This window comes from Heptranchias perlo, chromosome 1 (genome assembly GCF_035084215.1).
Source record: "Heptranchias perlo isolate sHepPer1 chromosome 1, sHepPer1.hap1, whole genome shotgun sequence".
Classification (NCBI taxonomy): domain Eukaryota; kingdom Metazoa; phylum Chordata; class Chondrichthyes; order Hexanchiformes; family Hexanchidae; genus Heptranchias; species Heptranchias perlo.
In genome coordinates, this window is record NC_090325.1 from 145,059,605 (window position 1) to 145,087,394 (window position 27,790).

The 27,790-nt window shown below is 45.8% G+C and overlaps 1 protein-coding gene across 1 annotated transcript in view; it reads left to right on the plus strand.

Annotated features, from left to right (window-relative positions):
- Positions 1-27,790, plus strand: part of ttc29 (tetratricopeptide repeat domain 29) — a 413,904-nt gene that overhangs the window by 233,199 nt on the left and 152,915 nt on the right. The window contains exon 8 of the mRNA XM_067968048.1: positions 6,717-6,808. Coding sequence (XP_067824149.1) covers positions 6,717-6,808 — 92 coding nt within the window. The remainder of the gene's footprint in view (positions 1-6,716; positions 6,809-27,790) is intronic.

The window sequence follows — 27,790 nt, forward strand, 5'->3', positions numbered from 1 at the left end:
TCCTCCTCCTCCTCTTCTTCAATGTTCTCGTCATCAGAAGAATATTGACGAGCACCTTGGCCATCCTCCACCTCTATCCTGTCTGCTGCACTATGTTGTGCAGGATGCAGCACACCACTATGATTCTGGACGCCCTCGCTGGCGAGTACTGAAGGGCCTCTCCAGACCTATCCAGGCACCTGAAGCGCATCTTCAACATGCCGATAGTTTGTTCAGTGACACACCTGGTGGTCATCTGGCTCTGGTTGTAGCGCTCTTGTGCCTCATTGGTGGGGTTCCTCACAGGTGTCAAGAGCCAAGTTTGAAGAGGGTATCCCTTTTCTCCAACGTGCCAGTGCTTAAGTCTGTCTCCTGGTAGGAAGTGGTCTGGAATGTTGGACTGTTACAGTATAAAAGCATCATGATAGCTGCCAGGGACTCTGACGCGCACCTGCATGAACCTCTTTTGTTTGCACACCAGCTGTGCATTGATGGAGTGAAATTTCTTGCGGCTGATAAAAATTCCTGGTTCATGTAGTGGTCCTTGAAATGTCAGGTGCATGCAATAGATTGCACCCTGTACCAGAGGGAAGCCAGCCAGAAAGGCGAAACCGACTGCCCGTTCATTCTGGCTGATGTTGTCGTGGGGGAAGTTCACATAAGTGGACACCTGGTAAACAACCCATCCGTTACCTGCCTTATACAATTATGTGCAGCTGACTGAGAGACCCTAGAGATGTCTCCGATGATGCACTGGAAGGAGCCAGAGGCAAAGAAATTGACTTTTACAGCGACGGGCAATGTGTGTACACCAGGTCCAACAGGGAGCAGCTCTTCTTCGAGGAGGCTGCAGACATCTGCTACCACCTGCCGGCTCAATCTGATAGGTCAAGGAAGCTCAACCTCTGTCTGCATACCCTCTCACGTGGATAGTGCCTCCTATGACCTTGGCCCCTCTGTTGCTCTCCTCTCTGCTGTTCTCCTCTCTGCTGTTCTCCTCTCTGCTCTTCTCCACTCTGCTCTTCTCCACTCTGCCCTTCTCCACTCTGCTCTTCTCTCTGCTGTTCTCCAGATCTGTGTAATGCACCTCTCTCTTATGCACCTGCAGATCCCAACACAGCACAACGTCACTGCCATGGATGGAGATTGTCTTCCTCGTCCGATGTCCTATCGAGGTCATCCATGGTGCCCCCTCCATCCTGATCTTGTCCGTTTGAAAGTCTCCAAAGTTCTGAAAAAGCTGTATGAACATAATAACTCTCTGTCAAATGTTTGCCAGAAGGAACTGAGACACCAGCTGTAATCACTGAGCTTTTATTCACATCGGGCAATCATAACTTTAAAGACCCCCTTGAACTGCGGCTCAATCTCGCCTCCGTTTCACTGGCAAGTTTCCCGAGCTCCGGGAAACCCGTGCTGGAGGCGTTAAATTCTAATGCCTGTTGAATTCGATTTAAAATCACCTAATTTACATCTGATAATCAGGTAAATTGCTTCGATAAATACCCACCCGCCTGTCCTAATGATCAACCCGCCTCTGGCGAGTAAGTTACTCGTATGCAGCCAAATGACCGAAAGTGGGCACATTGGAGCCGGGTTGCGGTCGGCCGTAAAATTCCATTATTTTAACTCCACACCCGCCTCCAACCCACCCGTTTTTGAAGGTTAAGATTCCTCCCATGATGTCTGTTGAAAACACCTGCACTGGTTTGAATAATAAATGTAGATACATGTTTTCCACTGGTTTTTAGGGATCAGGATGAAATTTTGCATGATTTTTCCTCAGTTGATTAAATAGTGGGATGGAATCCATTATATGCCAATTTATACTTGGGCTATGGAAGAAATGGGCTTTAAGAGCTGAATGGCCATTTCTCAGTTTATGTTTTCTTATTGCTTTCATACAGTGATGGCATAATGTTGAAACATATCATCATGTTATTTACATGTGATCAAATTAATACATAGTTCTCCATCCTCAACCAAAAAGGCTTGTTAAATATTTCCACGAAGGAAGTACCCCTTTAAGAGTTTGGAAAGCACTCCAAAAGCAATGTATTAACAACGACAGTAGCAACTTAAAAGATATGTTATGACCCTCCTGGGATCCCAGAAAATAAAATTCACAATTCTATACTCATGTTCTACCTCATATTTCCCATTTTAAAAATAATGTAATGAAATCCCTAGTAAAAGTGATAGAAACACAATACTATGTAGAGGTCTGTGTGATTTTTTTAAATCCCACTTGGGAATTTTTTAATTCCACTTGTGAAGTTGCCTAGAACTTTTACCATACCATTGAATTAATCTTTCCAGGTTACTTCTCTCAGTATTTTTAGCATTCAGGAGCCACTGTTCTTGTTTGTTATCTTCCCTCTTTTAGCCAAATCAACCTTCAATAACTGCAATTTCGATTTGCTGGAAACCAGCCTTTAGACTGATCTTCAGCCAATAAAAAATATATTTTTTAAATTGCTCCCACTTCCAAAATGAATGGTGCAAGCCAAGCGAAAGAAGATAACAACATATGTTAAAGATAATTTTTTAAAGAAAGTTTAGAAAAGACAGCATAGATTACATTAGGAAAAACCTAAAAATTTAAAAGAACAGAAATTAGTAAAAAGAGAAAAATAAGAATAACATGTTAAGCAAAATTGAATGTTCAACAATTCTTATTTTTAGTTGAATTATTTTTTACGGGGCCGAATTTCCTCAACCGTACCTCTGGTGGAAGGCCACAGAATGGCTTGGAAGAAGTGCCAGGACCTGACAATACCAGGTCGCAACTAACCTTCGATTTCCCACTCAGCCTTCTTTGGGGGGGTGGGGGGAAGGATCCACCCTTCCATTATAAGGCCAGTGATGTGGAGAAGGCAGGGCCGGGGTGGTGACTTGCTACACTGGGAATTGCCATTTCCCCACTCATTTGGTATACTCACTAGGTATGTCCAGTGAGATGTGGTGTACCAGCCTCCAGGGGGCCAGAAGTGTGCCCCACTTTGGGGGGGAGGTCAGCCCAGACCCCCGAAGATGAGAATTTGTTTTAAAATTCCAATATTAGCTACCAGGTGAAGCAGACTGAAGGGGCCATAGGAGTGGTTACTGCAGGGAGCCGATTTCCCCTCCCCTTACCCATAATGGCCAGGCAACAGAGCAGCAGCATGAGACTGGCAGTCACCCAAAAGGTGCCCATAGTGGCGCAGTCATGTCCCAGCCCCATTCAAATTAGGCCCCTTGCCACTAACCCTGCACACTCTGGCAGGTCTGCACTAGAGTACTATCCCAGCATAACTGGAGTTTCAAGCTCTATGACCTAGAAATTAGGTCGCATTTTTCAGGTGTTAAATAGCCTGCCACGTCCCCAGTATGGCGGGCAGGAAGTGTATGCACACTGGAAGTGTGCCACCCGCCATATTGGTAGTGGAGGTTGCACTGGCAGCAGGAGCACACGCCGGCATCATTCTAAGCTCTACATAATTTATTCAAATTAGAGCCCTGTGCATCTTGCAGGATCAGTTTTCCATTTTGGATCGCCCCAGCGCTTCACTCGCCACATGTTGACCTTGCACAGCACAACATGACGCTAACTGGCAGGAAGGCCTCCTCACCAGTGCTATTTAAAAGTATCATGCAGTACTTACAGGTTAGTTGCTGGTTTAGTATTTCTACTGGTTGACTTCTAGGGTTTTTCTGCTGTGTTGTATCACTCTGGAAATTTCACTTTGCACAGAGAGAAGTTTTACTGGTCTTGCCTCAGAAATAGTCTGGCTGCAGACATTGGTGGTATTATAGGGCTGCCTCTGGGGCTGGAGGACAATGGGGAGCAGCAAAGAAAACACCCAGGGCAAGAAAAGCTGCTAGAATAGGGAGGTGGAGGGGCTGAGGCAGTGACCACCAGAGCCCCTATCTGCCCAAGCTCTCAGAGACCAGCTGATTGAGGAATGCTTCAACTAAATCATCCCTCCCATTCTCCATTCACCAACAGTCCCACAATCTTTATCAATCTTCATACAACCACCATTCAATTGCCTTTCTTCATTCCAAATGTATTGGCCTTGTCCTCATTTCACTATAAAGACAAATCCAGATCAAAAAGCAAATTTATCAAATAAATCTTGTCAGCATTGACAATTTCCTTGTGCAGGTCCTCAGTGCCTCTCTTGTGTGCTCGTTTTCCTAGGTGCTGCCCCAGTGGCTACAATTTGGGAGGTGGAAGGCTGCTGAGCTTCCGTTGAGGACACTTCAGATGGCCTTGGAGGACGACCTCAAGCAGCTCTGGGCCTAGAGGGCCCGGCTGTAGACTGCAGCATCTTGGCGTGGGCTGCAGCTGCCTGGGCTGGCTAGCTGAGTGGTGCCAGCAAGGGCACTGGCGGAGTGTCTGGCGTGGGAGCGGGCATGCTGTCATCCTGAGAGAGGATAGCAGGTGCCTCTCCCATGGAGCCAAGGCCACTCTGCTGGGGCGGCACCTCAGCACTCCTAGGGCTCTGCTGGAGAACAGAGTGTGGGAGTGACGTGATGCCCTGGAAGCCCCTTTCAACAATGGCCCCCAAGCCAAGATGGCAGCCGCCTGAGCTTCCATGCCAGCAGTATGAGCTGCCATAAAAGCTTGAGTTGCCATAAGATGCTCCATCATGGTGGGTTCTACTGTGGTGCTGATGGACCTGACCACTGTGTTGGACAGTCCATGTTGGACAGAATGGTCTCCATGCTGTGTGCAAAGCCTTGAGACAAGTTGGAGTTGGACTCCCCCATGCTCCGCGACATTGTGCACAAGCTCTCTGGCAGACTGCCCAGAGCACCAAGCATTTCCCAGTGTATGTCTGTGAGCCTTCTTCGGTAACCTGGGCCCTCAAAGTTTGCATCTGAGTCATCTGCAGCAGAACTAGTATGTGACCTCGCCCTCTGGCAAACTGGCACCCGTGGTGTCCTATCCCCCGCCTTAGGTCCTGCGCACTTGCGCCCGGTGAGTCACCAAGTACAGATCCCTCCTCTAAATTAGCCTCTAAAGACCGCATGGTGTCAGTATTTGAGCTGGTGCTTGCGAGAGTCAGATCAAGTGATGGTGCATCTTCTGCAACACTGCCCGGTTCTTTTTCCACTAGCTGAGGAGCATTGCAGCTGCAATGAAAGAAAGGGACAAGGATTAGCTTGTGGTGTGAGGAAGAGTAGAGAGAGAGAAGTGGGTGTTGAAAACATCTGCAGCTTGTCATGCAGAGTGTGTGGGATGAGGAAGCGGTCAGAAGAGACAAAGAGGATTAGGTATGAAGAAACCCTGTGCGACGTCTCCTCCAGCATCGGCAGTGGCTACGGCCTCCGCTCTAGCCTTTCCCATGATGCCCAAGCCACTCGCTTTAAATGAGCGGGTGTGCAGATTGGCTCTTCTTCCTCCGGTGGTAGCCTGTTGCCTTGTATTGTGTGCGACGTTGTCCTGCGGGAAAGAGAGGTGTGTTAGTGAGAGTCTTGTGAAGTGTTTGGAGAATGTGGCTGTCATGGTGGAATAGCTGACGGTCTGTGCGTGAAATGTGAGTTGTGCTAAGTGAGGAATGTAATAGTGGTGTATTTTTGAGCATGAGAAGAAGTAGATTTAGTGAAGTGTGGTGCAGTGTTGAGAGTGTTGTGAGTGTTGTAATTAATGAGGCTATGAGTGGTGCAGCTTTATCAGAAAGTATTTGAACAACTCTAGTTAAATCGTTGAATTTTTTTTTCCTGCATTGGAGCCACATTCTTGAGGCAATGCTCCTGGCATTGACATACTCAGCAATCTCTTTCCACTGCCTCCTGAGTAGCTGGAGGCTTCCTGCCCCCTGGGGGGAAGAAGGATGTCCCTCCTCCTCTCCACTGCCTGCACCAAAGCCTCCAGTGCAGCATCAGAGTACCTTGGAGCCTGCTTGCTCCCTCCTTCAGCCCCTCCTTCCTCCACTTGTTCCACAGTCTTTGCAGCCAGAATGCACCTCCCCTTAAGAGGTGCTGGCTGCCTTTAAGTAGTGCCCTGAACTCCCAATATCGTTCCCCTACCTGCCCCAATAGGCGTGCAGCCAATGAATAGCGTGGGTAGCGCTGAATGCACGCACAAATCATTGTAATTAGCAGGCAGCATGGATATTGCGCACTGCCAGCATTGATAGTAATTGGTCAGCTATTCTGCACCCCGTCCCTCGTGCACCCGTTTTCAGGCTTGATCTGATTTCTAGGTCTATGTGCTTTAGTTCTATAGGGTTAATTAATATTAGAGTAATAAAGCTAATGCTGATATTGGAGCCGTTTTATTACTGCAATAATGTGAACTGAAAACTGACAAAACTGTCCCAAAGAGATCATTCAACTGAACCAGTCAACTGTATAAGGGTTAAAGAAATCTTATAAATCAGACCTTTGTAAAGTTTCATTGATATAGCTTGCATTACATGATATTTAGGTGGCCATAACCATTTTGCCTCATTGTTGGAGTCACTGAAATCTTTGGACAAAAAGATTAAAACATAATTTTGTTGGATAATTGTGGATCTGAATTGAATGTTATTTAATTGTGTTGACCATTTATAACAATTTTATCGATTAGTATCAGGGACTTAGATCAAAACTATTCCTGTTCAATATCCTTGTTTGTCCAGGTAACATTATATACCTCTCAAAATAAATGAAAAATAGAATGTGCTCAAAAGTAATTGATGATGCTTGCTGTTTCTTTCTCCTATTTTTTCCAAACAATTTATGTCTCTTTCTCTCTTGTTTAGTACTTGCAGATCTATTTGTCACTGTCCCAATCCATGGATGATGATATTGGCTTAGGCAAAACCTATGAAGCACTGGCTAAGGCCTTGGTAAGGTAGGTTGCATTTTGTCACTGGGAATTCATTCAACTGTGAAAAACTAAATTGTTAGAGGTCTGTTGCCAAGCATTACAGAGTACTTAAATTTGAAGCATTGCCCTTCTTGAGTGACCCTTTCGTGAAAGTTATCCAGTTATTTTCTAGGCACAACTCAAAGACAGCATGAGGTACAGGCAAATGTTAGATATTTTATATAGCAAAGGCTTAACTAATATGTTAGTTCCAGTCAATACATTTTGTGTTTGAAGTTGCATATCCAAATGTTTCAAACTCTTCAAATGTTTTAGATTTTGGTTTCAGTTTTATAAATACATGTATTATTGCTTTAAAATTATTTTCCAGAAACATAACATTTTGTCTGTTCATTTTTTTTTTGGTCAGACTGAGATGATTAAGTGTTTTCCCACTGGGAACAAGTGTTTTTTAGTTACAAATGTTTCTACAATGTTACAACCCAAACATTATACATACTGCATTTATATTAAATGCAATTCAACAGTCCAGTAAGCATCACAATTTATTAAATTAAACTGGTTCTTTCCAAGATGAAATTTTGGAAATGACCATAGAGAAAAAATTAAATTGAAAGTGTTTACATTAATTCATGAAATGAAGAAAGTCGTTTAAATTTCCACCTGTCACCAGTCCCATTTTCTTCTTGCTAAAAGCTCTGGTCCTCAAACTTGGTGGCACAATTGGCAACCCCCCAGAGTGACTGTTTTCATCTCTGCTATATTTGATTTCTCCACACTGAACAAATGATTAAGTTTTCATGCATTGGTTCAGCCAAAATCTGTGTTCACTCAACCACATCCTTTATTGATTACTTCTACTGCAAACAGTAGGCCGTGTGTGATGTACATAATTGGACAGTTGTCAGGGGATGAGGGTGTTAAGAGTCCTGTTTCCCCAGCTGGAAATTGGAATCACCTTGATATACAAATAGTATGTGCCATCTCCTCTCAGCCTTGAGACTAAGGAAACCTGTTTTCTGAGAAAATAAATTAACACTTTAAGGCCTCCTGTGGAAGTTTCTTAAAGTACGTAATATTTTTTCTCAAATGAACAAAAACTTAATTTCAGCTCAGAAGCCCTCTATGCTGCACGGTTAAGCCATATTTATTGTTATAGTGCTAAGCTATTCTGCAAGAAGAAATTGGATGAAGAATTAGACCTATAGAGAATATATGTTTTTGTATCCTATATAGATGAAATGTGAGAAACTTTAGGAAGCCCATTTCATTTTATAAGCAAGGAAGGCAAGTGACTTCCTCATTCATGCAACACCGTACAGCTAAAAACATGCTTAAAGGTATTGCTTTGCCTTTAAAATCTTTTGTCTCCCTAACCACTATAGAGAATATCTCTTGGGCAAATATATGGACACTTCAGCAGCGATATTGAGGTGTGTAAATGTGTTCTAGTAACGAAGACACCAGTGCTAGAGACATTAGCCTGGAGATTACTGGGAACAATGTTAATGTATGAAAGCTTAATGCACTCCGAGCAAATTCGTCTCCTCTTTCAATGGAAGTGTTAACCCTTTTATTTTAAATGGTTAAAGACTCCATTGAAATAAGGGAGAAAAATTTGACACAAATATGTTAAGCATTCGTACAGTAACATTAGTCATAATAATTTCCAGGCTGTTGTTACCAGCTGTGACAAAATATGCAGCAGAAGTTAATTGAAAGCAATGGCTTGGATTTTCTGCCTTTGCGTAATTTAGCTGCATCTTTGGTGAGATGGAATATTCGCTTGTCACAAGGATGTGCCCATGACCCTGGCCAATATTTCGTGGCCAGGGTCCTTTGTATTTTTTAGGTGGACTCCCTGGCAAGGGTGAGGAGGAAGAAATTGGCAGAGGTAGGCCCCAGAAGCCTGTGCAACTTTTAAAAAAAGTTTATCCTCTGGCCTTTTAAAATTTAAATGGCCCCTCCACCACTCATAGCAATGCTGGACTCCGGATTAGGAGTAGGCTATTCAGCCTCTCGAGCCTGCTCATGGTTTAGATTATGGTTGATCTGCACTTCAACTCCATTTAACCGCCTTTGTTCCCTGTTCCTTGATACCCTTACCTAACAAAAATCTATCTCAGTCTTGAAAGTTCCAATTGTCCTAACATCCATAGACTTTGGGGGGAGAGAGTTTCAGATTTCTGCTACCCTTTGTGTGAAAAAATGCTTCCTGATTTCACTCCTGAATGGCCGAGATCTAATTTTAAGATTATGTCCCTTTGTTCTTCATTCCCCCATCAGAGGAAAGTTTCCCTTTATCTACCCTATTAAATCTTTTTAACATTTTCAACACCTCGATCAGATTACCCCTCAATCTTATATACTCAAGGGAATACAAGCCAAGTTTCTGCAACCTGTCTTGATAATTTAATTCTCTAAGCCCTGGTATCTTTCTGGTGAATCTGCGCTGCACCCCTGCCAAGGCCAGTATATTCTTCCTGAGGTGCAGTGCCCAAAACTGAACTCAGTAATCCAGATGGGTCTGACCAAGGCTGTATACAACTGAAGCATAACTTCCTCATCTTTGTATTCCAACTCCCTTGAGAAAAAGGCCAACATTCCATTAGCCTTTTTGATTGTCTTTTGTACCTGTCTACTAGCTTTTAATGATTTGTGTTCTTGAACTCACAAATCTCTTTGCTCCTTTACATTTCCTAGTTTGTTACCATTTAGAAAATAATCTGATTTATCTTTCTTGGGTCCAAAGTCGATAACCTCACAGTTTTTTTTTATTCGTTCATGGGATGTGGGCGTCGCTGGCGAGGCCGGCATTTATTGCCCATCCCTAATTGCCCTTGAGAAGGTGGTGGTGATCCGCCTTCTTGAACCGCTGCAGTCCGTGTGGTGACGGTTCTCCCACAGTGCTGTTAGGAAGGGAGTTCCAGGATTTTGACCCAGCGACGATGAAGGAACGGCGATATATTTCCAAGTCAGGATGGTGTGTGACTTGGAGGGGAACGTGCAGGTGGTGTTGTTCCCATGTGCCTCCTGCTCTTGTCCTTCTAGGTGGTAGAGGTCGCAGGTTTGGGAGGTGCTGTCGAAGAAGCCGTGGCGAGTTGCTGCAGTGCATCCTGTGGATGGTAATCACTGCAGCCACAGTGCGCCGCTGGTGAAGGGAGTGAATGTTTAGGGTGGCGGATGTGGTGCCAATCAAGCGGCCTGCTTTATCTTGGATGGTGTCGAGCGTCTTGAGTGTTGTTGGAGCCGCACTCATCCAAGCAAGTGGAGAGTATTCCATCACACTCCTGACTTGTGCCTTGTAGATGGTGGAAAGGCTTTGGGGAGTCAGGAGGTGAGTCACTCGCCGCAGAATACCCAGCCTCTGACCTGCTCTTGTAGCCACAGTATTTATATGGCTGGTCCAGTTAAGTTTCTGGTCAATGGTGACCCCCAGGATGTTGATGGTGGTGGATTCGGCGATGGTAGTGCCGTTGAATGTCAAGGGGAGGTGATTAGACTCTCTCTTGTTCGAGATGGTCATTGCCTGGCACTTATCTGGCGCGAATGTTACTTGCCACTTATGAGCCCAAGCCTGGATGTTGTCCAGGTCTTGCTGCATGCAGGCTCGGACTGCTTCATTATTTGAGGGGTTGCGAATGGAACTGAACACTGTGCAATCATCAGTGAACATCCCCATTTCTGACCTTATGATGGAGGGAAGGTCATTGATGAAGCAGCTGAAGATGGTTGGGCACAAAACGTACTCTGGGTGAGGGACTTCAATATCCATCACCAAGGGTGGCTTGGTAGCACCACTGCCTTGAGGAACTCCTGCAGCAATGTCCTGGGGCCATCTTCCTTTGCGCTAGGTGTGACTCCAGCCACTGGAGAGTTTTCCCATTGACTTCAATTTTACTCGGTCTCCTTGGTGCCACACTCGGTCAAATGCTGCCTTGATGGCAAGGGCAGTCACTCTCACCTCACCTCTGGAATTCAGCTCTTTTGTCCATGTTTGGACCAAGGCTGTAATGAGGTCTGGAGCCGAGTAGTCCTTGCGGAACCCGAACTGAACAACGGTGAGCAGGTGCCGCTTGATAGCACTGTCGACGACACCTTCCATCACTTTGCTGATGATTGAGAGTAGACTGATGGGGCGGTAATTGGCCGGATTGGATTTGTCCTCCTTTTTGTGGACAGGACATACCTGGGCAATTTTCCACATTTTCGGGTAGATGCCAGTGTTGTTGCTGTACTGGAACAGCTTGGCTAGAGGCGCAGCTAGTTCTGGAGCACAAGTCTTCAGCACTACAGCTGGGATGTTGTCGGGGCCCATAGCCTTTGCTCTATCCAGTGCACTCAGCTGTTTCTTGATATCACATGGAGTGAATCGAATTGGCTGAAGACTGGCTTCTGTGATGGTGGGGATATCGGGAGGAGGCCGAGATGGATCATCCACTCGGCACTTCTGGCTGAAGGTGGTTGCAAACGCTTCAGCCTTGTCTTTTGCACTCACGTGCTAGACTCTGCCATCATTGAGGATGGGGATGTTTGCAGAGCCTCCTCCTCCCGTTAGTTGTTTAATTGTCCACCACCATTCACGACTGGATGTGGCAGGACTGCAGAGCTTTGATCTGATCCGTTGGTTGTGGAATCGCTTAGCTCTGTCTATAGCATGTTGCTTCCGCTGTTTAGCATGCATGTAGTTCTGAGTTGTAGCTTCACCAGGTTGGCACCTCATTTTTAGGTACGCCTGGTGCTGCTCCTGGCATGCTCTTCTACACTCCTCATTGAACCAGGGTTGATCTCCTGGCTTGTTGGTAATGGTAGAGTGAGGAATATGCCAGGCCATGAGGTTACAGATTGTGGTGGAATACAATTCTGCTGCTGCTGATGGCCCACAATGCCTCATGGATGCCCAGTTTTGAGCTGCTAGATCAGTTCTGAATCTATCCCATTTAGCACAGTGATAGTGCCACACAACACGTTGGACGGTATCTTCAATGTGAAGACGGTACTTAGTCTCCACGAGGACTGTGCTGTGGTCACTCCTACCAATACTGTCATGGACAGATGCATTTGCGACAGGTAGATTGGTGAGGACGAGGTCAAGTAAGTTTTTCCCTTGTGTTGATTCGCTCACCACCTGCTGCAGGCCCAGTCTGGCAGCTATGTCCTTCAGGACTCGGCCAGCTTGGTCAGTAGTGGTGCTACCAAGCCACCCTTGGTGATGGATATTGAAGTCCCCCACCCAGAGTACGTTTTGTGCCCTTGCTACCCTCAGTGCTTCCTCCAAGTGGTGCTCAACATGGAGGAGGACTGATTCATCAGCTGAGGGAGATTCAGTAGGTGGTAATCAGCAGGAGGTTCCCTTGCCCATGTTTGACCTGATGCCATGAGATCCGGAGTCAATGTTGAGGACTCCCAGGGCCACTCCCTCCTGACTGTATATCACTGTACCGCCACCTCTGGTGGGTCTGTCCTGCTGGTGGGACAGGACATACCCAGGGATGGTGATGGAAGAGTCTGGGACGTTGGCTGAAAGATATGATTCTGTGAGTATGGCTATTGTCAGGCTGTTGCTTGACTAGTCTGTGGGACAGCTCTCCCAATTTTGGCACAAGTCCCCAGATGTTAGTAAGGAGGACCTTGCAGGGTCGACTGGGCTTGGTTTGCCTTTGCCGTGTCCGGTGCCTTGTGGTCCATCCGGTTTTATTCTTATTATGACTTTTTGTAGCGAGATTTTACAACTGAGTGGCTTGCTGGGCCATTTCAGAGGGCAATTATGAATCAACCACATTGCTGTGTGTCTGGAGTCACATATAGGCCAGACCAGGTAAGGACGGCAGGTTTCCTCCCCTAAAGAACATTAGTGAACCAGATGGGTTTTTATGACAATCCGGTAGCTTCATGGCCACCATTACTGATACTGGTATTTTAATTCCAGATTTTTATTTAATTAATTGAATTTAAATTTGCCAGCTGCCATGGTGGGATTTGAACTCGTGACTCTGGATTTTAGTCCAGGTCCTTTGGATTACTAGTCCAGTAACATAACCACTATGCTACGGTACCCTACCGTACACTTGTCCACATTGAACTCCATTTGTCATAGTTTTCTCATTCACTTAATCTGTCTCTGTCCCTTTGCAACTTCCTGCTCCCATCTGAACTATTTACTAGTGTGATTTGCAGACTTGGATATTGAACTCTCCATTCCTTCGTTCAAGTCATTAATAAATATGTTGAAATGTTGAACCTCAAGATCCCTGGGGATCACCACTTGTCACATCCCACCAATCAGAGTATGTACACTTTGTCTGCACTCTTTGTCTCCTACCTCCCAACCAATTTCCAACCCAAGTCAAAAGGCAACTCCAATTCCATGCGCGCTCATTTTTGCTGATAATCTCTTGTGTGGAACCTTACTGAATGCCTTTTAGAAGTCCATATAGATAACATCCTTAGATAGTCCCTTATCCACCTTATTTGACTTACCCTTAACAAAGCCATGCTGGCTCTCTCTAATTAGTTCAAGTGCTCAGTCACTCTAACCCTAATGACCGATTTGAGTAGCTTCACTGCAACTGACATTAAACTGACAGGCCTGTAGTTACTTGGCTTCTCTCTCCCACCCTTCTTAAATAATGGAGTGACATTAGCAAATTTCCAGTCTGACAGCACAATTCCTGAATCAAGAGGGTTTTAAAAGATGACTAATGCTTCTGCAATTTCTTCACCTTTTACTACCCTGCGGTGGAAACCATCAGGTTCTGGTGATTTATCTATCCTAAGTCCTGTTATTTTCTCCATTACCATTTTTTTACTTATATTTAATCCAATAAGTTCCTCACCTTGATTTATTTTTCGTTTCCCTTCAATCACTGCTTTTTATCCTCTTCCTTTATTGTGAAAATGGATCCAAAGTACTTGTTTAATAAATCTGCCATTATCTGGTTGTCCATTACAGTATCACCTATGTCTGTATTTATTGGGCCCACATCTCCCTTAGCTGCTCTATTACAAATGAACGAACATCTCCTGCACCCAGGGCTACTAAGGTGCAAATGATGGAAGATACATCAGATAGCATTTTCTCATCATTTGCATACCATTACAATGTTCCCATCCATATTGTATATTCTTTGTTACTTCCAATGAGAAATCCTGGAAGTGGTGTGGAGGAGGGAGCAGGGAGCCAGCAGCATGGCTCTCCAAGGAGTTTCCTCCCCCTTCCAGAAGGGAGTGAGACAGAAAGCAGGTAACTATAGACCAGTTAGCCTAACATCTGTCACTGGGAAATGCTAGAATCCATTATTAAGGAAGTAGTAGCAGGACATTTGGAGACTCATAATACAATCAAGGAGAGTCAACATGGTTTTATGAAGAGGAAATCATGTCTGACAAATTTATAAGAGGAAGTAACGGGCAGGGTGGATAAAGAGGAACTAATGGATGCAGTATATTTGGATTTCCAAAAGGCATTCGATAAGGTGCCACATAAAAGATTACTGCACAAGATAAGAGCTCATGGTTTGGGAGTAATATACTGGCATGGATAGAGGATTGGCTAACTAACAGAAAACAAAGAATCGGGATAAAAAGGTCATTTCCAAAATGGCAATCTGTAACTAGTGGGGTGCCACAGGGATCAGTGCTGGAGCCTCAACTATTTACAATATATATTAATGACTTGGATGAAGGAACAGAGTGTCTTGTGGCCAAATTTGCTGATGATACAAAGATAGGTGGAAAAGCAAGTTGCAATGAGGTCACAAAGTGTCTGCAAAGGGATATTGACAGGTTAAGCGAATGGGCAAAAATTTGGCAGATGGAATATAATGTGGGAAAATGTGAAGTCATCCACTTTGGGAGGAAAAATAAAAAAGCAAAATATTATTTGAATGGAGAAATACAACAAAATGCTGCGGTACAGAGGGATCTGGGTGTCCTTGTACATGAAACACAAAAAGTCAACATACAGGTGCAGCAGGTAATCCGGAAGGCAAACGGAATATTGGCCTTTATTTCTAGGGGGATGGAATATAAAAGCAGGGAAGTCATGCTACAACTGTACCGGGTGCTGGTGAGACCACACCTGGAGTACTGCGTACAGTTCTGGTGCCCTTATTTAAGGAAGGACGTACTTGCATTGGAGGCAGTTCAGAGAAGGTTCACTAGGTTGATTCCGGGTATGGATGGGTTGTCTTATGAGGAAAGATTGAACAGGTTGGGTCTATACTCATTGGAGTTCCGAAGAATGAGAGGAGATCTTATTGAAACATACAAGATTCTGAGGGCACTCGATAGGGTAGATGCTGAGAGGATGTTACCCCTCATGGGGGAATCTAAATCTAGGGGTCACAGTCTCAGAATAAGGGGTCGCCCATTTAAGACGGAAATGAGGAGGAATTTCTTCTCCCAGAGGGTCGTGAATCTTTGGAATTTTTTACCCCAAAAAGCTGTGGAGGCTGAGTCATTGAATTCATTCAAAGCTGAGTTAGACAAATTTTTGATCAGCAAGGGGAGTCAAAGGATATGGGGAAAGGGTGGGAAAATGGAGTTGAGGTAAAAATCAGATCAGCCGTGATCTCACTAAATGGCGGAGCAGGCTCGAGGGGCCGAATGTCCTACTCCTGCTCCTATCTCTTTTGGTCTTATGGTCTTCCTCCCAAAGTATGCTAGCTCCCAGGTATAGCTTGATTAGAAAATGTAGGCTAATGTATTTGAACCAAATTTCTCAGTTTATATGAAATAGCTTTTTTAAAGTAGAAGTGCTGTTTTCAGTTCTGAATTCAAAGCAATTTTCATAGGGAGCAATGTAAAATAATGATTACAGAAATAACAGGAGGCTTTCACTCCAATAGGATAGTCTAAAATATCCTTCATTATATGTGAAGTGACACTTAATATGTGCAATAAGGTAATGTTAAAATTCCTTCCATTTGAAGCATTCAGGTATCATTATGTCACTCCATTATTTGAGAAAGGGACAGAGAAACCAGTCAGTTCAACATCAATTGTGGGGAAGTTACTAGAATCTATTATCAGAGACAGAGTGACTGAGCATTTGGACAACTGTTAGTTGATCAAAGAGAATCAGCATGGATTTGTGAAGGGTTGTTCATGCCTGACTAATCTACATGAATTTTTTGAGGAGGTCACTAGCATGATGGATAGGAGAGTGTCTATGGATGTTGTCTATATGGACTTTAAGAAGGCATTTGATAAGGTTCCGAACAAAAAATTATTAGCAAACAGGAGAGCGCTGGAATTGGAGGTAACCTTGTGACATGGGTCAGTAGTTGGTTTGGTGACAGGAGAAGTAGAGTAGGGATAAAGGGTTTGCTCTCTGATTGGCGGGATGTGACAAGTGATGTTCCCCAGGGATTTATACTGGCGCCTCAGCTTTTCACTGTATGAGCATGATTTTAGTCTGGGAAAACAGGTGGGTTGGGGGCGGGGGGGCAGTAACAATTGCAAAAACCTAAAACCTGCCCCCAACCCACCCATTTCCGGTTTTTACAGGAGCAGGACGAGAGGCGGGCATCCTTCCCGCTCTTAGGAGGTGGGTCGGTCAGTGAAAGCATTTAAGGAGGCTGCAGGCCTCCACTTTCAAAACTTTTTTGATTTTCGTCCCTGGGGACCAGGATTCCCAGGCCTTCTCCTTCACTCCACGTGAGAGGAGGCGAGAAGGCCCAGAACTGCAGGTAAATGCCTTTCTGGCACAGCTTGTGGGCCCGGAGGAGCAGAAGTGCTTCCCCCAGGCCCAACAAGCCTACCTACAGCAACCACCCACCCATCTCCGACACCCCCCCCCCCCCGACGATTTCCAACCTCCCCTCCATGATCTCCGACCCCTCCTACAATCTCCGACCCCCCCCACGATCTTCGACCCACCCCGTGATCTCTGACAGCCCCCACGATCTACGACCCCGCGACGACCCCCAACCCGACCTCCCCGTTGACTGGCAGCCCCCCGATGACTGAGCCCCCGATGACTGACCCCCCCATGACTGACCCCTCCCCTGAAATCAGGCACCCCGATGACTCACCCCCCGATGACTCACCCTCCCATGACTGACCCCCCCGATGACAGACCCCCCCCGGATGACTGACCTTCCCGATGACTGCCCCCCTCCCCGCCGCTGACTCCCCTCGATGACTGACCCCCCCCCCCCCATGACTGACAGCCTCTCGATGACTGACAGCCTCCCGATGACTGACCCCCAGGTGACCCCCAACACCCCTGTTACCCCCTCCCTCCTCTCCCCCCCCCCCCCCCCCTCCATTTAACACTTACCTGGACATGTCCTCTTCCTGACTCTTCTCCCGTCCGACTGAGAACCAGCCTGTCAATCAGGCCCAATATATTAATGACTTGGGTGAAGGAATAAAAGGGGGAATTTTAACCCCCAAAAACCGGTGATTTTAGGCAGGTCTGAGGTCAAAATGACAAAAGTTGGAAGTGGGACTGCATCCGGCTTCAAAGCACCCCCTTCCGGGTTTAACCCAGGTGCGTTTGAAACCGAAACCCGGAAGTCCTGTCCCCACTTGAAGCCGGCGGGCCGATTGTTAAAGTGGCAATTTAGGTAATTGAAACACTGAGATATATAATTTTTTTGTAGATTCTGCAACAGAAACGGAATTAACTTCTCCTGCACATATTTCCCATGGCTTCTGAACTACCCTAATATGAGTTGGGATACAATGTGCAAATTTAGAGGGCGCAGAATTCTTAAATTGCATTCAGGAGAACTTTTTTAGCCAATACCTCGTAAGTCCAACATGATGGGGGGGCAGTTCTGGATTTAGTTTTAGGGAATGAAGCTGGGCAGGTGGAAGGAGTATCAGTGGGAGAGCATTTTGGTGGTGGTGATCATAATTCAGTTAGATTTAGCATAGGGGTTTAAGGTAAACATGTTCCCACAAAGATAAAGCATGGGACTACCAAATCTAGAGCTCCCTGGATGACAAGGAGCATACAGGTAAGATAAGGGAAAAAAGGGAAGCTTATATCAGACACCAAGAGCTCAATACTGCCGAAAGCCTGGAGGAGAATAGAAAGTGCAGGGGTGAAATTAAAAAGGAAATTAGGAAAGAAAAGAGAGGGCATGAAAAAATACTGGCAAGTAAAATTAAGGAAAACCCAAAAATGTTTTATAAATACATAAAGAGCAAGAGGATAACTAAGGAAAGAGTAGGGCCTATTAAAGACCAAAAAGGTAACCTGTGTGTGGAGGCGGAAAACGTGGGTTTGGTTCTTAATGAACACTTCACAAAAGAGGGGAATGATGCAGAGATTGTAGTTAAGGAGTAGAAGGAGTGTGAAATATTGGATGGGATAAACATAGTGAGAGAGGAGGTATTAAGGAGTTTAGCATCTTTGAAAATAGATAAATTGCCAGGCCCGGATGAAATGTATCCCAGGCTGTTAAGAGAAGCAAGGGAGGAAATAACCGAGGCCCTGACCATCATTTTCCAATCCTCCCTGGCTACAGGCGTGGTTCCGGAGGATTGAAGGACTGCTAACATTGTACCATTGTTTAAAAAGGGAGAAAGAGATAGACCAAGTAATTAAAGGCCAGTCAATCTAACCTCAGTGGTGGGCAAATTATTTGAATCAATTCTGAGGGATAGTATAAACCGTCATTTAGAAAGGCACAGATTAATCAAGAACAGTCAGCATGGATTTGTTAAGGGAAGGTCATGTCTGACTAACTTGATTGAATTTTTTGAGGAGGTAACAAGAAGGGTCGATGAGGGTAACGCATTTGGTGTAGTGTACATGGATTTTAGCAAGGCTTTTGATGAGGGTCCCACATGGCAGACTGGTCAAAAAAGTAAAAACCCCTGGGATCCAAGGGAAAGTGGCTAGTTGGATCCAAAATTGGCTCAATGGCAGGAAGCAAAGGGTAATGGTTGATGAGTGTTTTTGTGATTGGAAGGCTGTTTCCAGTGGGGTTCCGCAAGGCTCAGTAATAAGTCCCTTGCTTTTTGTGGTATATATTAATGATTTGGACTTAAATGTGGGGGGCTTGATCAAGAAGTTTGCAGATGATACAAAAATTGGCCGTGTGGTTGGTAGTGAGGAGGAAAGCTGTAGACTGCAGGAAGGTATCAATGGACAGGTCAGGTGGCAGAAAAGTGGCAAATGAAATTCAATCCAGAGAATTGTGAGGTAATGCATTTGGGGAGGGCAAACAAGGCAAGGGTGTACACAATAAATGGGAGGATACTGAGAGGTATAGAGGAACAAAGGGACCTTGGAGTGCATGTCCACAGATCCCTGAAGGTAGCAGGACAGGTAGATAAGGTGGTTAAAAAGGCATATGGGATACTTTCCTTTATTAGCCATGGCATAGAATATAAGAGCAGGGAGGTTATGCTAGAACTGTATAAAACATTGGTTAGGTCACAGCTTGAGTACTGCGTATGGTTCTGGTCACCACACTACAGGAAAGATGTGATTGCACTAGAGAGGGTACAGATAAGATTTAAGAGGAAGTTACCAGGACTGGAGAATTTTAGCTATGAGAAAAGATTGGATAGGCTGGGGTTGTTTTCTTTGGAACAAAGGAGGCTGAGGGGAGATTTAATTGAGGTAAATAAAATTATGACGGGACTAGATGGAGTGGATAGGGAGGACCTATTTCCCTTAGCAGAGGGGTCAGTGACCAGGGGGCGTAGATTTAAACTATTTGGTAGAAGGATAAGAGGGGAGCTGAGGAGAAATTTTTTCACCCAGAGGATCGCAGGAGGCACTGCCCACCTGAGAGGGTATACAGACAGAGGCTGAGCTTCCTGGACCTCTCTGAGGAGCAGTGCCTTCGCAGGTTCAGGTTGATCCTCCTTCACTCAATGCCTGAAAGGGTGGTAGAGGCAGAAACCCTCAACTCATTTAAAAAGTACTTGGATGTGCACTTGAAATACTGTAACCTACAGGGCTATGGACCAAGTGTGCTGGAAAATGGGATTAAGCTGGATAGCTCTTTTTCGGCCGGCACGGACACAATAGGCCGAATGGCCTTCTTCTATGCCGTAACTTTCTATGATTCTGAAAGATGCCATTAAAATGGAGGCAAGATGCAGCAGAAGCTCATTTGGACCTTTAAACCAGTGATTGAGACATCTCAATAAAAGGTGAGGTATTGCAGCTGGGCACTCAGTTCTCTCAGGCAAATGTTTGGCTGAGAGTTCTTTGTGTTTAAACTGAGATTTCTTTGTTGAGACTGAGAATTCATATTTACCAACATTTTGGAGCCTCTCAAACTGACAAGATCAGGATGGGGGAGCAATGCATGTATTCCAAAGTAAATCTGAGGAGGAGGAAAATCACCATCCAGGGTAGGCATGCCATGCAGTTCTGGGATCTGCAGGTGCAAAAGACAGAGGTGCGCAACAAGGAGCTGAAGAACAGCAGAGAGGGGAGCAACCAGAGGGGCCGAAGTCGCAGGAGGCACTGCCCATGTGAGAGGGTATACAGACAGAGGCTGAGCTTCCTGGACCTCTCTGAGGAGCAGTGCCCTCGCAGGTTCAGGTTGATCCTCCTTCAGGAAGAGCTGCTCCCTGGTGGCCTAGCATTGCTCATTGCACTGAACGTAACCACAGCCCTGAATTTCTTTGCCTCTGGTTCCTTCCAGGGCTCCATCGGTGACATCTGCAGGGTCTCTCAATTGTCAGCACAGAAGTGTATAAGGCAGGTGACGGAATGGTTATTTGCCAGGGCGTCCGATTATGTGACCTTCCCCCACGATGAAAACAGCTAGAATGACCAGCACTGGATTTTTCCTCTCTGGCTGGCTTCCTACGGGTGCAGGATGCAATCAATTGCACACACACGTGGGAATCCGAGGACCACCACATGAACCAGCAGTACTCATTAATCGAAAGGGCTATCACTCCATCAATGCGCAGTTGGTGTGCGACCACAAGAAGAGATTTCTGGAGGTTTGTGCCAGATTCCCTGGCAGCTGTCATGATGCCTTCATTTTGCGCCGGTCAAACATTCCAGACCTCTTCCAGGTAAGAGACAGATTTAAGGGTTGGCTCCTTGGAGACCAGGGATACCCTCTGCAAACATGGATCATGACACCTGTGAGGAACTCCACCAACGAGGCACAATAACGATACAACCAGAGCCACATGACCACCAGGTGTGTCAATGAGCAAGCCATGTTAAAGATACGCTTCAGATGTCTCGACAGGTCTGGGGGATCCCTTCAGTACTCACCAGTGAGAGTCTCCAGGAAAATCGTGGTGTGCTGCGTCCTGCACAACATTGCGCTGCAGAGAGGTTTATAGGTGGTCGAGGACAAAGGCGCTCCTCAATCATCCTTATCGGTGGCAACGTTGAGGAAGAGGATGAGGAGGACAAGGAGGAGGAATATGGCAATGGTGCATGCATCGCTAGACCAGCCGTGCACATTGCTGCCAGAGATGCTCTCATCTCTCAGAGGTTCTCATTATGACATTCCAAAAATAAAGATCTTTGATCCTGGCAAAATCATCACCATGACCACCAAACCCCCGCCCCCCACGCCCCCACCCCTCCCTTTGCACAAAACAGTCCTTCAGCCACGCATATACCCGTTGTACAGCCAATGGGTGTCGCCATGCATTGGCATTGATCATGAAGCAAATGAAAGGTCCTCTTGAAAGTCTGGAAGTAATAATGTAGAAGACTTGGAAATGATGATAATGAATAAATTTTATGTGCCAACACAAAAAGAAATGTAAATTACAAAATAACTTTTGTTCAAACACCTTTGCGCATACCCTTGGTGAACTACAATTGCTTAAACTTACGCTTTCTACCGCTTCTACATGGTGCATCCCCTGTGGCTTCAGCAGAGGTGGAGGCAGGCTGTTCAGATCCCTGCCCTGACTGCTGAGATGCTTTTGGCCTACGACCTCTGGGTTTTGGAGCCCGTGAGGGCCCCGCCAAAGACTGCTCCACCTGCACCTATGCAGGGACAGACTCAGCCATCGGGAGAGGAGGCACTATTTCAGGTACTGGTTGAGGTGGGGGGCAACGGTGAGACGTGGGAGCGCTTTGAGTGGATTTCCTACTTCCATGTCCTCTTTTCTCATGACCCCACTTCTGGGCCAGTGCTACATCACTGCTACCACTCTGCTGGACAGCAGCTTGGTGAGGATCAGTGATAAAGTATAATGCCATTGATAAGGTATGACTATGGCCTGCATAGACTCATTTGTGAGCCATGCTTGAAGCTTGGAGGTGGCAATTCTTTCCAGTGCAGAAATTCTAGCACTTAACTGCGCCATCACTCCACTAATGCTGGTGTTGGACTCCTCCATCCTCTCAGCTATTATGGAGAGTGTGCAGGGCATGTTTTCCAGTACCTCACAAAGGTGCAACTGTACCGCAATCATTCTCCTTCTCTACAATGGCCCCCGGGGTTCAGCATTTGTGTCCAGCAGAGCTTGGAGAGGAGTGCGCCCTCTGACGTGGATTCTCCACAGCTGCCCCAGCCACCAATGCGCTCGTGCTCACTTGTGACTTGTGATTCACCAGGTGACAACCCAACTATCTATCTAACAGGACCCGCGAAGTGTGAGTATCTGCGCTGGTGCATGGCTATATGTCCTGTGACGGTGCACCTCAGAAGGAATGATGTCCTCCGAGGAATTGACATCATCCATATTAACAGAATCTTCTTGTAGGCGTGAAGGCCCTGTAAGACAAAAGAAAGAGAAACGACATATTTTTGGCACAATAACAGTCTTGCCAATCTCCATACTCGGGCTTCTCATACTTAAGGCATCAATTAAATAAAGTCAGCATCTTTGTGAAATATGTGTTATATTCTGTCACCAGCCATCTGTGAGCTTCCAGTCTCTCCATCTCCGATTGAGAGGACGCAGATGTCGCACTAATCTCCATTGACTCCTCCTCCACTTCAGTTAATTCCACAATCTGTGGAGGTCCACCGCCAGCCCTTGCCCTCTCTCTTGCGTTTTGCACTCTCTTCTACAAGGGGCAAGAAAACATACCTGTGAGTGACTGAAGGTGTCGTATTCACTCGATGGATGCAGTGCATTGGATGAGGATGACTATCATACAGATGCATCAGAGGTTAACTGTCAGACAGATGCATCATATTGCATAAGGATTGGGGTGAGTGACAGCGTTGGGTTAATAAATGGGGAGGTGAGCAAGTGCATAGAAAGTGAAGGATAGTTGCTGGGACACTTAAGAAGGCGTGAGGAGTCTTGTGATGGAGTACGCTTGCCAAGACAGAGTGATGAAGCGGGGATTTTGAACACAACGGGATGTGGGTGAATATGCAAATATATTCACTTTTCCAGACCTACTTAGGTCATTGAATCGCTTCCTGCACTGCAGCCATGACCCGGGCACTGTGCTCTTGCTTGTTACCAATTGTGCTACTTCCGGCCAAGTCTTTTTGGTGACAGAGCCAGGTTTCTTCCTGCCATCCCTTGGAAAAATAACCTTCCTCCTGGCTCTCAGTGCAGCCAGTAGCACATCTAGGGAGGCATCACTAAATCTAGGCACTGCCTTTGCTTTCCTTGACTCCATTTCTCCTTCAAAATCCATTGTTGAACTGACCCTTTAAATATTGCAGCTCCGATCGCATCATCTAGGTGCGCAGTACTCCTGCTGTGCAGTTTGGAGACCCGAAACCCAGAAGCAAAGATAATTAACTGTTATCGAGATGCAATCGCAGATTTAAACGCGCTCACTTTGCTTCCGGGTTCCCCACGTGTAAATCCATCCACCCGCTGATTTCCCGTCTCGATGTTAAAATCTAGGGCAAAGAGTTGTATGTCCAAGTTTGCAAATGGCACTAAGATAGGAGGCATAGCAAGTTATGTGGGTGGGAGCAGGAAGTTACAAAGGGACATAGACAGACTAAGTGAATGGGCAAAACTGACGCAGATGGCATTCAAAGTGAAGAAGTGCCAGGTCATCCATTTTGGATCTGAGAAAGACAATTTGGAATATTTTCTTAATGGTTAGAGACTAAGAGCTGTGGAGCAGTGAAAGGATTTAGGTGTCCATGTACACAAATCACTAAAAGCAAGTGCACTTATACAAAAAGTAATCAAAAAGACTAATGGAATGTCGGCCTTTATCTCCAGGGGATTGGAATTCAAAAGTGAGGAAGTGATGCTTCAGTTGTACAGAGCCTTGATCAAAACCCAATTGGACAACTGCGTTCAGTTTTCGGCACCGAACCTCAGGAAGGATATATTGGCCTTGGAGGGGGTATGGTACAGATTCACCCCCAGCATGATACCAGGGCTTAAAGGACATGTTGCATAAACTCGGCTTGTATTTCCTTGAATTTAGATGAATGAGCGGTGATCTAATCAAGGTATTTAAAATGATTGAGGGATTCAACAGGGTAGATAGATTCAGGGGGGTGGAGTTTCTGCTTTGGGTGCAATCGGGAAATTGCGCCCAAGATTTGCTTGAAATTCCACTGGTTAAGTTAGGCTTCAAGTTTCTGCTAAAATTTATTTGCATAATCACAAAATTTTCCATGAAACAGTGCAATCGGGCAGCATAATTTTTTCTTTTTTTTCTTTCCATTAAAAAGTATTCCTTGATGTATTTAAGAGTGGTAACCTGGTGCAGTTTTATTAATACCGCTGAAAATGGGTTTATCACCAAAAATAAGCATTTTTAATAAGGGTGCCCAGACCTGTGAATAATCTGATTTAAAATCACTGAAAATGACTTAAAAAACTGTATTGAACCATATAATTGTTTAATTTGTGTACACTAGTCAGGGTCTTAGTAAATTAGATATTTTTTGATATGAAAAAACTTGCCTGTGTGCCAAAGAAAATAAGTGCAGTTCGAAAAATCTTCCAGAACCAGCATAATCGGCAGAATCTCACTATGTCGACCTGGGGGCGTGGCCAGTTTTGTGGGCACGGTCTGATCCAGGCGAATTGAATCTTGAACCAGCCTAAAAGATCGTTGAAAATACCAGCGTAAGTTATTTTGAGAGTAACTCAAGTTTAAAATTCTCCGATCTTTTGTGCTGATATAACTAGCGGAAACAGGTGGAAACTCGATCCCAGAGAAACTATTTCCCTTGGAATCGAGAACAAGGGGACATAATCTTAAAATTAGAGCTAGGCCATTCAGGAGTAAAATCAAAACACGCTTTTTCACACAAAAGGGTAGATTTTGACTTTGTGTGATAGTGTAAAATGAATGATAGCAAATCGGCAGCCCGTTTTACATCTCTCCCGATTTTTATTTCCATTGAAGTCATGTAGGGGCAAAGAGGTCTGATGTGTTGTAATGTCTAGAAATGGTGTTGGATTGAAGGATTAGTTCCTTATTTGAAGATGGGGAGAAGGAGGTGCGGCAGTGGTGACAGACGTAGACTGTGTTAAACAAAGGAGTATACTTCAGTGATCAGTCATGCTCTGATGCTCCTTGAAGCAATCACTGAGGAGTCCTCTAACTGACAGCCATTGTGTTGCTCACCTCCATGTATTTCTGCTTCCAAAGCAAAAATAGCTGTGGCCATTTTCCCAGAAATATCCATGTCCAGGCCTTTTTGTGTGATGAAGATGTGTAGCCATGATGTGGAGATGCCGGTGATGGACTAGGGTTGACAATTGTAAACAATTTTACAACACCAAGTTATAGTCCAACGATTTTATTTGAAATCTACAAGCTTTCGGAGGCTTCCTCCTTCCCCAGGTAAATGTCAGGAACTCCTCGAAGCCTACGCATTTATAAATCACAGAACAATACATGGTGATTACAGACAGCCTTTGCAACTGCCCGTTGCCAAGGCAATCACCGTGTTCAGACAGAGAGGTGTTACCTACAGAACCCCCGAGTATACATTCAACAAAAAAAACAAACAGGGAAAAAAAAACAGAGAGAGAGAGGCAGAAACATCCGGAAGGCCGAGAAAGCCAGCAAATGACCCATTATATTATAAACAGACAGCTTTTGTTCGCTGGTGGGCTTACGTGTAGCGTGACATTAACCCAAGATCCCGGTTGAGGCCGTCCTCATGGGTGCGGAACTTGGCTATCAATTTCTGCTCGACGATTTTGTGTTGTCGTGTGTCTCGAAGGCCGCCTTGGAGTACGCTTACCCGAAGGTCGGTGGCTGAATGTCCCTGACTGCTGAAGTGTTCCCCGACTGGGAGGGAACCCTCCTGTCTGGCAATTGTTGCGCGGTGTCCGTTCATCCGTTGTCGCAGTGTCTGCATGGTCTCGCCAATGTAGCATGCTCTGGGGCATCCTTTCCTGCGTGTGTAGGGCACAGCAAGCTACAACAACACAGGACACACAAGCTGCAGCATACTACAGAATGTTTCCTGACCTATCAAAGCAGCAAAAGCACCCTTTTAAGGACCCGATAGTCCTTTCAATGACCACTCTGGTAGAGGCAAGTACCTTGTTGTACTACTCCTCCGCTGCTGTTCATGGAACTCTTAATGGGGCCATTATTCATGGGAACGGGGGCGATCCCAGTTCGCTGCATGCACCTAATGAGGCCATTCATAGGACCACAGCAAATTGGGGGTCGCGATCGGGCCTCGGGGGAGATCGCGATGGGGCCTTGGGGGAGATCATGATCAGGCCTCGGGGGAGGGGAGCGATCGAGCCTTGGGGGAGATCACGATCGGGCCTCGGGGGAGGGGAGCGATCGGGCCTTGGGGGAGACAGCGATCGGGCCTCGGGGAAGGGGAGCAATCAGGCCTTGGGAGAGACCGCGATCGGGCCTCGGGGGAGGGGCGTGATCGGGCCTTGTGGGGGGTATCAGTAGACCGATCGGTGGCCCGGGAGCAGGGAGATTGGGGGTTGGGGAGCTTGGAGGTTGAGGCCGGATGGGGGGGCGGGTGGGGGGGAGGAACATCGGAGGTCAGGGCCAGAACTGCCTCTGGGCAAACCAATGTTGTAGTGGGGACCTGAAGTAGGCGTTAGGCCCCTTATTTGAATGTGTAAAAGCCCTAATACCTACTTCAGGCATGGATAAAGGATGCCTTCTGTTTGTCCTTACCCAATATGGTAGGCAGCGTACTTCCAGTCGGAAGTGTGTGTGTGTTTCCTGTCCACCATTCTGTGGCCTGAGGAGGTCGCGTCGCGCCTGACAAACAGGCCGGAAGTGTGCTGCCTACCCTATGAAAAGTACTCGCCCCAATTCTGCACTAAAGGCATGCTGAAAGCAGCATGGAATTGTGGGGCCTTTCTGTTTTTGTTTCAGATGGAAGTGGGCTACTTGCACTTTATTTTCCTAGATCAGTTAATTCCCATAAATTCAAGTTCCTGAATTTCTACAGGGTTCTCCCAACCTCCTGCCATAACTTCGGCGGAAGATCAGTGGACCCCCCAGAGAACGGCCTTTTTTAGCCATTTATGTCATTTTTCCAGGGCTTCCAGAGAACCCCAACAGACATTGCAGAATAGTGTTGGAAGATGAAAATTGTATCTAATTATAATGAAAGAAATAGGGATCATTAAAAGGGAGTATCACAATTGGGGGACGAAAATTGTGAAAACCCTTGAAGAGCCTCAGAAGGCTTCTCAACCTCTTCTAAGAAGAGGAAATCGAAAATGAAGGGAAAAGAAACATAAGGTACAGGGAAGTGGAGAAGCAGCTCGGCATCCAACCCCTTGTTTGATGGCTGCTGAAGTGGAAGTGGTGTTGCAAGAGTCAGTTATGTAGAGGGTTGCCCTCTGTGCCATTCCACAGTACCAACCCTATAGCTCAATAATGCAGTGTGCCTGCAAAAAGATGAAGCCAAGTTTCAGGCCACAATTGACTATAACTGGATGTACCAGTCCTATGCAGCATAGAAACATAGAAAATAGGAGCAGGAGTAGGCCAACCGGCCATTCGAGTCTGCTCCGTCATTCAATATGATCATGGCTGAACCTCTATCTCAATACCATATTCCTGCTCTCTCCCCATGCCACTTGATGCCTTCTGTGTCTAGAAATCTATCTATCTCCTTCTTAAATATATTCAGTGATTGGCCGCCACAGCCTTCTGTG